Source organism: Adiantum capillus-veneris, chromosome 27, assembly GCF_014529385.1.
Source record: "Adiantum capillus-veneris isolate H3 chromosome 27, ASM1452938v2, whole genome shotgun sequence".
Lineage (NCBI taxonomy): Eukaryota > Viridiplantae > Streptophyta > Polypodiopsida > Polypodiales > Pteridaceae > Adiantum > Adiantum capillus-veneris.
Genome location: NC_140957.1, coordinates 68,512,788 through 68,524,181, shown reverse-complemented (window position 1 = coordinate 68,524,181; position 11,394 = coordinate 68,512,788). Strand labels below are relative to the sequence as shown.

General features: G+C 46.1%; 1 protein-coding gene across 1 annotated transcript; it reads left to right on the top strand.

Annotated features, from left to right (window-relative positions):
• The first annotated feature begins 10,180 nt into the window (after positions 1–10,180).
• LOC147422146 (uncharacterized) lies at positions 10,181–11,047 on the top strand. The gene is made up of 2 exons (XM_086503020.1): positions 10,181–10,664; positions 10,755–11,047. Exons 1-2 carry the CDS (start codon positions 10,181–10,183, stop codon positions 11,045–11,047), a joined length of 777 nt encoding a protein of 258 aa, XP_086359146.1.
• The last annotated feature ends 347 nt before the right edge of the window (positions 11,048–11,394 follow it).

The following is an 11,394-nucleotide window of genomic DNA, read 5'->3' as shown; positions in this document are numbered from 1 at the left end:
GTGGAGTTTGTAATCAAGCCTTCAAAGGCTAATCCTGAACTGATTGGAGTTCCCAATCTCTCAGGAGTGAGACCAAGAGATTCTGAGGTATCCAAAGAGATGAAGTTATCGGTGGAGCCTGAATCAAATAGGATCAGTACCCTTTGCCCATTCAAACTTCCCCACCCTTTGAGTAGCTGCCTTTTTCCCTTCTCCTTCCTAGTGTTGGCTTGGACATCAAACACTGAATTTGATGCACGAGGAGGTGAATCTTTTTGAAGTTGTGGGTGACTGGTTTCCTGTGGCCTTTCTCGCCACAATAGAAACATTTGCCCTCTTCCATGTACACCTTCAACTGAGAGCGAGTGAGAAATTTACTTTTCTTCCCCCCCTCTGGCTACTTTTCTAGGCCTTTGAGCTGATCTGAAGGCCGCTTTCGAGTGCAGTTTTCCACCTCAGTAGTGAGAGCCTTCTGTTTTGTATGAAAGGTACTAAACTCTTGTTTACAAGGAGTTCCTTTCGAATGCAAGTTACTAGCTATTTGGGCAGACTGTATCATAATTTGAAGAGTGTTTCGAGGATAGAGTTTCATACTTTTCTAAAGTCCCGCTTCAAACTTGCACACCTTCTCTGCATCAGAATTTTTCATAAAGGGAGTAACTTTAAGGAGGACTGCCCAAAATTTGTCGACGTAGTCGGACACAGCTTCATGCTCTCTTTGGGAGAGACAATCCCATTTTTTCTTCACATCGTCGGGAAAGTCGGGGGGAAGGAACTGAGCATAAAACTCCTTTTTAAACTCCTCCCAATCTTTGGGTTTGCGTTTCTCCAAAATTGTGATAAGCCACCAGTTGCTAGCTGTATCTTTCAAATACATGCTAACATGGAGTAGTTTTGAGCGTTTTGGAAAATTAGCTTCAGCAAAGGCAACTTTGAATTGTCGAATAAAAGCAAGAGCCTTCGTATCGAGCCTCTTTCCATTATAACATTCGAACTGAACATCCTTATCTCCAGTGTAAGGTGCAGCGGAATGAATGTTGTATTTTCTCAAGATTAGTGATCTTTATTGCTCAAGGTTCCTTCTCGTTCTTAGGGAAAGAGAGAGCTTTCCGTCTTGTAGAGTGCTATGGTCACGAACAAAGTGAGTGGATATTGTGCGTGCAAGTGAATGAGACTGAGAGAAGGAGAGAGAAGGGATACGACACCGAAAGGTTGTAAAACCCTCCTCCGAAGGCCCCACTCTTGTCGGCGAGAGTGGTCTACTTTGATTGCACAAAGGTATACAATGCGTATGCAATGGACTAATGCAATGGGACTATGCCAATGACGACGACGGCGATGACGACGACGACTGGATGGCTGAATCTGTGATCTTCTTTAGGCTGAAATTCTTGGACTGTTTCGGTGGCTGAAAATGACTGTTTTAGCTGCTTTTTCTTGGGCTAAACTTGGGGAACAATCTGCAACCTAATTGGGGCTGATCTGCTACTGATCTAACTGCTGAAAACTGACTGTTTTTGTCGGGTCGAGAGGATGATGAAAAACGCTGCTGAAAACTGCTCTTTGGCTGCGTTTTTGGATGGAATTTCCTTGCTGAAAAATGCTGGGACAGCAGAAGGTTTCTTGCTGAAATTTGCAGGTTTTCAAATGCTTAATGACTCCTTACCCGGCCATGGTGATCTGCTGCCATTTGCTTGATGGAAATGCTGATTTGGCTGAGGTGTGTCTGGCGATAGTGGAGGCCAAAAACGCTGATGTCATGCTTGTGAAAAACGCTAGCAGAGATGAGGTCCCCAGCGATGGTGAGGATCTGCAATGGTCTGCTAACGCCTGTGGTTGATGGCGAAGACTGCAAGAAAGAAAAACGCCAATGGTGGGGATCTGGTCCGGCAAGGATGAACTCCAAAACGCTGGGTGTGCTGGGAGGGTACTGCTGAGAAGTTGCCTGTTGAGTGGGAAGCTCCTGCTACCTCTTCTGCCATTTAGTGCTAACTTGGGTTTGCTTATATATTAACTTAGCAAAATTGCCCTACCTACTTTTGTAGGAAAGTCACTTAAAAATAATAAGTGAAAATCCCAATAAATAGGAAAATAGGTTAAATGCATTGGAAAATTCCCCTAACTGACGCTAATGGATTCTGATGGGAATTCCGATGATCATGCTGTGTGCAACCGGAGGATATGCATCTAAGCTAAGTGACTGGGCATGCACGGTCTACGAATAGACTCACAAAAGTGCCAGATCACTGCTAATCTAACTTGATCGGACTGACTGAACCCTGTTGTGGTGTAGCTTGTCCACGGACACATAGGGTTGGGATGTGTCACGTGACATCCCCTCCTTTTCAAAGTGAGGTACTGGTACCGAACTGTATGGCGTCGAGGGAGATCGCCAACAACATCCGGAATCCTGGAAGGGACTCTTCGCCGGCCCACTCTGCTGTGTGGGTCGTGCGGTACTTGAACTTCATAAAGTCTGCAACGCTTGCTTCTTTGGGTCGCGCCGAAAGCAACTCAAAGTCTTCTGAATCTCCTTTCTTGCTTCAACTTCGTCTAGAGATCTGCTTCTTTCGTCTTCAAGAATCTCCATGGCTGAAAATTCCTGAAACCATCTCCGACACAAAACCATGAACATACCCATTCCATGTAAAGTGAAGGAAAAAAATATTGTCTTCTCTAAAGACTGTGTATGCAATGTCGATGAACATAGAGACGGAGTGACAACCCATTCATCAAACACATGCAAACAATGCGCTCGAATCTTTTCTGTTTGATCAAAATCAATCAACTGTGGCAAATCACAATGGAAATGCCTATTCTTGGTGCTTATACAATCATGTGATCTTTCGGAAACCGTGTCATGCCAAGGAAGAGACATGGAATGCGACTTCCATACATACAAACTTTCCAGCTTTTTATGAACAATCCGCATACATTCGTGCGCATCCATGAGAGAAACGTGCTCAACATGCAATATGTCATGCCTAGTAAAAGGGATCACATAACGATGTTGACTAAAATACAGGAAACCGTCATGAATGAAACACTCAAACAATGCGTGCGTATCAATCATGCGAACACACAATACTTCCTGTGATGGTTCTTTGGACCAAGGCTCGAGAGCCAAGATCGGTTCTTCTTGAATGATCGAATCATCCTGTGGGGGTTCTTTGGACCTCGACTCGAAAGCCAAGATCGGATCCTCGTGATTGATCGAATCTACAACGAGGTTAGTTTTGCTAGGTAAAGCATCCACTAACACATCATCCTTGTGAACAATCACATCATCTTCATGCAATTCATCATGTTTGTGAGAAATCACAACTTGATCATGCAAATCATCATGCTTGTCATTGTCATCCAAATCATTATGCAAATCATTGGCATCCAAATCATCATGCTTATCATTGTGCTTAAAATCATCATGCAAGTCATTGTCAATCGAATCATCATCATGCTTCACACAATCATGCAAATACTGTGTATCATGCTTTGGAGAAGAAGAGACTGAAACAGTCTCCTTTCCGTGATTTTGTGCAAAGTACGCCTGCACTTCAGAAAAAAGTCGCAAGAACTCTTTGTTTTGTCGGTCGCTCTGTTCTTGTAGTGCTTTGGTATCACGCACTATGGCTGCCATTCTGTCTTGGTACTTATGCTCGATGGTTGCCATATCTTCATCGTAGGCTTTTCTTTCTGCTTCTCTTTCTTGGTCCAACTCCTCCATAGGAGTTAGTGCAATCTTTGTAGATGGGGAAGGGTCGGAAAAACCTCCTGGTGGGGAAAATTCTTCTTCGCCTCTCTCATGCTCATCACCTCCAAGCGAAGTATCCAATCCGCTTCGAGTGATGATCATTCTACAATCGTGGGTTCTTGTGTTCTGAAGTCCACGAGGGACTTGGGTTCTTGCGGGTCTTGGGTTCTTAAGTTCACGAGGAACTTAGGTTCTTGGGGGTCTTGAGGTTCTTGAGGTCCTTGACTCGTGAGAATCTAGGGTTCTTGAGGTTCTTGAGTCTTGAGGGTCTTGGGTTCTTGGGGTTCTTGAGGTTTTCTTTCGCTTGCAAATCGCGTTGGAGAAGGATCTTCTCTTCACCCGAGTTCTACCCTTTTCTGCGGGCGCACCCCTTGGCGGCCTTGCGCTCACACCAAGGTTGCTTTTTCCCACCTCACGTCGATTGGCCGACCGCTAAGTGCACGGTCCGCTCTCAATGAGTGAAAAGAGACACAAGGGGAGGCTGGACAAGCCCTTCTTTCTTGGGATTCCTGTCACTCTTCAACAATAACACGATTAGGAATCGCCACGCCCAAGTAAACTTGGGTTCGTGCGACCGCAACAAGCAAAAAAAAATTCTTGTGGTTCTTGTGGTTCTTTCCTTGAGTAATGCAGAACACTTCCAAAGCTTTGATACCAATGTTAGGTGCACCGGAATGAATGTTGTATTTTCTCAAGATTAGTGATCTTTATTGCTCAAGGTTCTTTTTAGTTCTTAGGGAAAGAGAGAGCTTTCCGTCTTGTAGAGTGTTGTGGTCACGAACAAAGTGAGTGGATATTGTGTGTGCAAGTGAATGAGACTGAGAGAAGGAGAGAGAAGAGATATGACACCGAGAGGTTGTAAAACCCTCCTCCGAAGGCCCCACTCTCGTCGGCGAGAGTGGTCTACTTTGATTGCACAAAGGTGTACAATGCGTATTCAATGGACTGATGCAATGGGACTATGCTGATGACGACGACGGCAATGACGACGACGACTGGATGGCTGAATCTGTGATCTTCTTTAGGCTGAAATTCTTGGACTGTTTTGGCTGCGTTTTCTTGGGCTAAACTTGGGGAACAATCTGCAACCTGATTGGGACTGATCTGCTACTGATCTAATTGCTGAAAACTGACTGTTTTTGTCGGGTCGAGAGGATGATGAAAAACGCTGCTGAAAACTGCTCTTTGGCTGCATTTTTGGATGGAATTTACTTGCTGAAAAACACTGGGACAGCAGAGGGTTTCTTGCTGAATCTGCAGGTTTTCAAATGCTTAATGACTCCTTACCCAGCCATGGTGATCTGCTGCCATTTGCTTGATGGAAACGCTGATTTGGCTGAGGTGTGTCTGGCGTTAGTGGAGGCCAAAAACGCTGATGTCATGCTTGTGAAAAACGCTAGCAGAGATGAGGTCCCCCGCGATGGTGAGGATCTGCAATGGTCTGCTAACGCATGTGGTTGATGGCAAAGACTCCAAGAGAGAAAAACGCCAATGGTGGGGATCTGGCCCGGCGAGGATGAACTCCAAAACGCTGGGTGTGCTGGGGGGGGGGGGGGGGGGGGGGGGGGGGGGGGGGGGGGGGTTACTGCTGAGAAGTTGCCTGTTGAGCGGGAAACTCCTGCTACCTCTTCTACCATTTAGTGCTAACTTGGGTTTGCTTATATGTTAACTTAGCAAAATTGCCCTACCTACTTTTGTAGGAAAGTCACTCAAAAATAATAAGTGAAAATCCCAATAAATAGGAAAATAGGCTAAATGCACTGGAAAATTCCCCTAATTGATGCTAATGGATTCTGATGGGAATTCCGATGATCATGATGTGTGCAACCGGAGGATATGCATCTAAGCTAAGTGACTGGGCATGCACGGTCTACGAATAGACTCACAAAAGTGCCAGATCACTGCTAATCTAACTTTGATCGGATTGACTGAACCCTGCTGTGGTGTAGCTTGTCCACGGACACATAGGGTTGGGATGTGTCACGTGACATCCAGCTTTGAACGTCTTCTTCTTCTTTTTGTGGTGTCGCGACCGCTTCTTGGTGATGGCTTTGGAATCCTTGTCCACCGGAATGTTGTGGACTCTTCTTATGTTCCTTGTCTTGCTTTCATGTGTGTGTTGGTTGATCGACAACCTCGTCTAGGGGCAGCTCAAGTTTCTCATCAGGAACGATATTGTCTAGGTTCTTCATAAAAGAGTAGTTGGCGAGTAAGTCAGCGAAGGGATTTCTTCTTCTTCATGTTGTCACGAGGTTCCTACTGTAGGGTCCCTCTGGGGCCTTGTTAGGGCCCCAGTCTGGAGTCCTTACTGGGGGATTCTGAGGTGGCTCTTCCACCATCTTTGCTTTCCCTTTTTCAAGAGTTGTAAGCACTTTCTGCACTTCTGACTGAGCAAGAGCAGCTTGCAATTCTGTCATCTGTTGCTTGAGCCGCTCAAGCTCTTGTATTTGTCCTGCCATGACTGGTATTTCTGCCAAGGACCATCTCGCCTTAAGAAAGGAATTGAGAGGACCTTGCTTTGATACCACTGTCACACATAAGGAAGCGTGAACTTTATTACTTTAATCTTATTTTAATTTTTACAATGAATCTTGCACTGCATAAATTTAAGTATGGCAATGCACAAAAACTTACACAGCACTAGCTAGGGACCAGAAGTTGGGCTGGTCCCCCCCCTTAATGGAGATTCTTATTAATTCTTAGTCTTTTACAAGCGTGTGAACCCGAAACGGAATTCACCGCTCATATCCAAAAAATGTTCTAATGCATTAGGATGCATGGATTTATAAGCTAAATTGTTGAAATTTGTCATACATGTAGCCACGAATGGCTAATCTGTCTTGCAATGTGATCTTCTGGGCATAAAATGCCTCTGGAGCTTGTTAAAACGCGGCAAACTGAGCGGGTAGCCGGTATTCTTGTTTGTCTAAGTGCAGCTTTTCCCCGCAAGGGCGCACTCAAGCTTCGTGGATCATCTACGGCCTTAGTCGGGAGCTGTGTGAACCTCGCACGGCTCTCACAAGAGCTCTACGCACGAGTTTGCTGCTGAGAGAGAGAACGGGCTGAACTAGATGTTGAGAGAGGAAGCTCTCTGTGCTTGTTAGCTTTTGCGAAACACCCCCCAGGAGGTAGCGCTAGCAACTATTTAGCCTTGCTTGGAGATTTTCCTGCCATATGGCCTCGCAAGAGAGAAGAAGAAGAAAGTTTTAACGTCGTAGGAAACTATCCCAAGAGACCTTAAAGATCTAGCCGACGAGGAGGGTTGAACTCAAGACCTGTTATTCAAGAGGGAAATGGCATAACCAATCTACCACACTTGGGTGATAGAAAGGTTATACCATTTTTCTCTTTTTTATTAGTGCGCACACGCACACACCCGAGAAGAAGAGAGTTTTAACGTCGTAGGAAACTATCCCAAGAGACCTTAAAGATCTAGCCGACGAGGAGGGTTGAGCTCAAGAGAGAAAGAGAGAAAGAGAGAGTTTGTAAGGCAATTTCCACGTTGATCTTTCAGTTTTCCACGCTATGGCTTAGTAATTTATTGACTTTCTTTTAAGTTTGGCCGCTTTCAAACTGACCCGCCACTTAGTTTATAAGGGTTTTAACCTTAACAATTTTTTGGCCAATCTGGGGCATTACTAACCCGACCGATCTCATACCTCTTCCAACTACCGTCTGTCGCCTCCCGTCGGGTCGTGTCTCCATCATGTCTGGCGAGCCACTTCGTGGGCGGCCTTCGCAAAAACAATTAGATTATAGTTTTTTTTTTAGCGAACTAGGGACACCATCTTATTACGTGCTTGTTCTAAACTATTCTGCACTATGTCTGGCTTCTATTCTACTTATCATACTATCCGGACACGGATAATTTTCCAGATGGCGCATTGCACCCGAAATTTACTCGTTCATAATTGGTACCAATAAATTCATAAGTTCATTAGATAAATGCATTCTGTGTGCACAAAAATCATTTTCATTTATCTGTAGCCTTAGCTAAAAATATTACAGCCTACGACAATGGTTTCTCTATCAACCAAGGTTATGGTGTTCAACATCACCCCATAGTGGACAAGGAGATCAGCGCCCGCATTCATATATGGCCATTGGACAGTGGAGAATACAGATGCTTACACCTACCTTGGGGTGGTCTTTGGTGGACCAGCTTTTTCACTGAGGAGAGCAGCAAAGACTAGATTGACCAAAGCACATGCAGCATTGGATGGATTGGAGAGGATGTGTTCACAGATTCGGATGTGTTCACAGATTCAGTTTCAGGAGCCTCGGACAAAGCTCTGGCTTTTTGACACTGGTGGCTTCTGCATTGCTCTGTGAAGTTCAGATATGGGGGGCTTCATTGGACCATCATGGGAGGTCGGTTCAGACATGGAGAAGCCTCTGATCTCTATGATCTCACGGCTTATTAGAGCCAAGGCTTCAGCACCACATGACATTATTCGAGCAGAGCTAGCTGCCCCCCCACTAGCGGTTGAGGCGCTTACCAGATCGGTCTCCTTTACACACCGCTTATGGGACCTCCCAGAGATAGATATGCCCGCCTAGCACTTGAGTCCTCTCAGCAGTTAGCTATGTAGGGAGATTCAGCATGCTGGTATGGGGAGATGGCATCGTGGTTTTAAATCATGGATTCAGCATGGACAGATTGCCCCCCTTCCAGTACTCATTGGATGCACCCTCGCTGACTCTTACACAGTCCAAGATCCCCAGGCTCATCTGCCAGGACCTGACTCGATAGATACTAGGAGGACTTGGATTCAACCTGCATAAGAGGTGGGCATGAAGATGGCTTTCTATAGAGAGCATCTTCTCCAACTTACTAAGAATGGTTTTGTGACGAGGCCCAGATACATGGACACCCACTTATCGCATGGGATACGATATGCTATTGGCCAAATACGCACATCTTCACACCATCCTCGGATAGAGACTTGTAGATATAGTGGAGTACCAACAAAGGCCAGGACATGTCCCCTATGTCACACGGAGCCTGAGACAGAGTTGCACTACACATGCGACTACCGAGTTTACTATGAGATACGAGGCCGCTTTCACTACCTATTCAGAGAGGGTTTTGGACCACTCCCTAGAGTCATGGGGTATGAGGACCAGATATGTCTAGGACTGCTTTTGCTCGAGTTGCACAGACACAAAGAGAGCCTGATGAGAGGAGAGGCTAGCCAATCTCAGAGACAGATCACAGACTTCTTTAGAGCAGACACTGAGGAGCCGGATAAGCAACTACCACAGCAAAGCTCACATTCTCCTCACATCAAAGGCATGTTGATCAATCGAGCGACCGAGCCAGGGAGATCCCAACGCCCACTACTGCGGAGGACCACACAGCATTGACGGAGGCTGCATCAGAGCATTGTAACATGGAACGGCGGAACGGCCTCTTGCCGTACCGAAACAGCGTTCCAACCGGCCAGAGCTGTCGAAACGGGGACGGGAACGGCCGAACGTTCCGGATGCACAACATGAGAGGGGAACGGGCCGGAATGAGCCGGGGGGAAAGAGCGGCAGTTTTGAATTTTGAAGTTTAAAAATCGAGTGGGCCTCCATCGCATTGCTCTCTAAAGCTCCATCCCTCCATCGGACATCCCTCTCTCTTGAGTTGCAAGTCTCGAGGCTCAAGCCTCAAGCGCCATCAATATGGCACAAGCTTCCGCATCACATGAAGGTCCCTCCATTGTTAAGAGGGGAAACAAGGATGAGCCTCATGGTGAGATGAGGTGCATTTCGAAGCCTTGGGCAAAGATGGCAATGCAAGATCATGGACGTGCAAACTATGTGTCTTCCACCATAAATCCACGACAAGCAAGGTTCGAGCACACCTCCTTCACATAGTGGGGGAGAAGTGAGGCATTGCAAGAATGTGATGGCAGAGAAGAAGGAGGAGCTTGAGACGAAGGATGCCATTATGAGAGCCAAATCAAATGATCGACCCAAGCGGTAAGCCAATGACCCCAATCACTTGGTTTTTCCTCCTTCTACCACTCATTCGCAAGCTTCTGTTGGAGGTAGTAGTGCGGCGGCTCAAACATCATTTCAAACAATTTCATCCTCTTCCCACCCATCTTCAAAGAACTCTAGATGCATCATGGGATCCAAAAAAGGAGGAGGATGTGGATACCTCTGTTGGCCGCTTTTTTTATCACGACCATATCCTTTCATAAAGGCTCGGTAAGTTCCAAGTTCTCAATGCTCATACATATATGTCCATAACTAGTATGTCCATTGTCTATTCAACATTGTCTTGACTCTTGACTTTTGTGACATGTATAGGCCGGCGGACTACTTCAAGGCCATGTGCACAAGGATTGGGGAATACGGGCCACGCTACGTGCCACCCACTTCAGAGGCCCTCCATACTGCTCTTCTTGATAGAGAGAAGGCCGTCATGGAGATGGCAGTCGTAAACATGAAGCGATAATGGGCCAAGTATGGAGTGACACTCATTGCAGATGGATGGAAGACACGAGGAGGAGATCCATTCATGGGCCTCTGGCTTATTGCAAGGGAGAGATGTACTTTGCCCACTCACATGATGCCACAGAAACAGGGACATACACCGACGTGCTTGCAGGAGAGTGGGCGTCCGCCATCGAAATCATTGGCCCAGAGGTGGTGTTGCAACTTGTCACGAATGGGGAGGCATTAAACAGGGCAGCCGGTGCCATTGTGGAGGGCATGTATCCCCGCATCAAAGTGTCATTTTGTATGGCACATTGCCTTAACAACCTTTTAAAGGATATAGAGCGCCTATCTTGGATTGAGCCACTCATTACATATGCGTCCAAGCTAGTGTCCTTTATCAACAATCACAATCTCCTTCGTGCTGCATTTTTGAAGCAGTCACGGGGCAAGGTTCTCTTGAAGTATTGTGAGACCCGCTTTGCCTACAACTTACCTAATGGTTCATCGCCTATGTGAATGTCAGAGTGCAATGCGGCAAACCCTCATCAGAGTACAGAGTACACTTCCTCATCCTATATGTGAATGTCAGAGTGCAATGCGGCAAACCCTCATCAGAGTACAGAGTACACTTCCTCATCCTATGCACGTTCAGTTGTAGGGATCTTATGTGCAGGCAAGTCAAAGGATCTCCAGTTTTGGGAGTCATTGAAGACTACAGACAAAATGGTGCAGCTTGTACTCCACTTGCTTCGAGTAGTTGATGACATGCAACCTTGCATTGGCAAGGTTTATGAGGCCATGGATCGCATGGTAGAGGCCCTCCAAACACTTGAGCCAGATGCAGACAAGTTTGAGGAAATTAGCCAACTTCGTCAGAGCTAATGGGACTCCTATGCTTTCCCTTTCCATAATGCGGCTTCTGTGTTGGATCCAAAGTTTCAAGGTGCAGGACAAGAGCATGATGGGAGATGACCGATGTCACGTGCACATCTAACCCTATGTGTACGTGGACAAGCTACTTCATGACATGGGTTCAGTTCAGTTAGATTAGGAAGTGATCTGGCACTTTTGTGAGTGTGTTCGCAAACCGTGCATGTCCAGACACTTGGAGTAGATACATATCCTCTAGTTGCACAAAGCATGATCATCAGATTTCCATCAGAACGCATCAGGAGCATTTTTATAGTGCATAGACCTATTTTCCCTATTTTAGCCAATTTTCACTTATT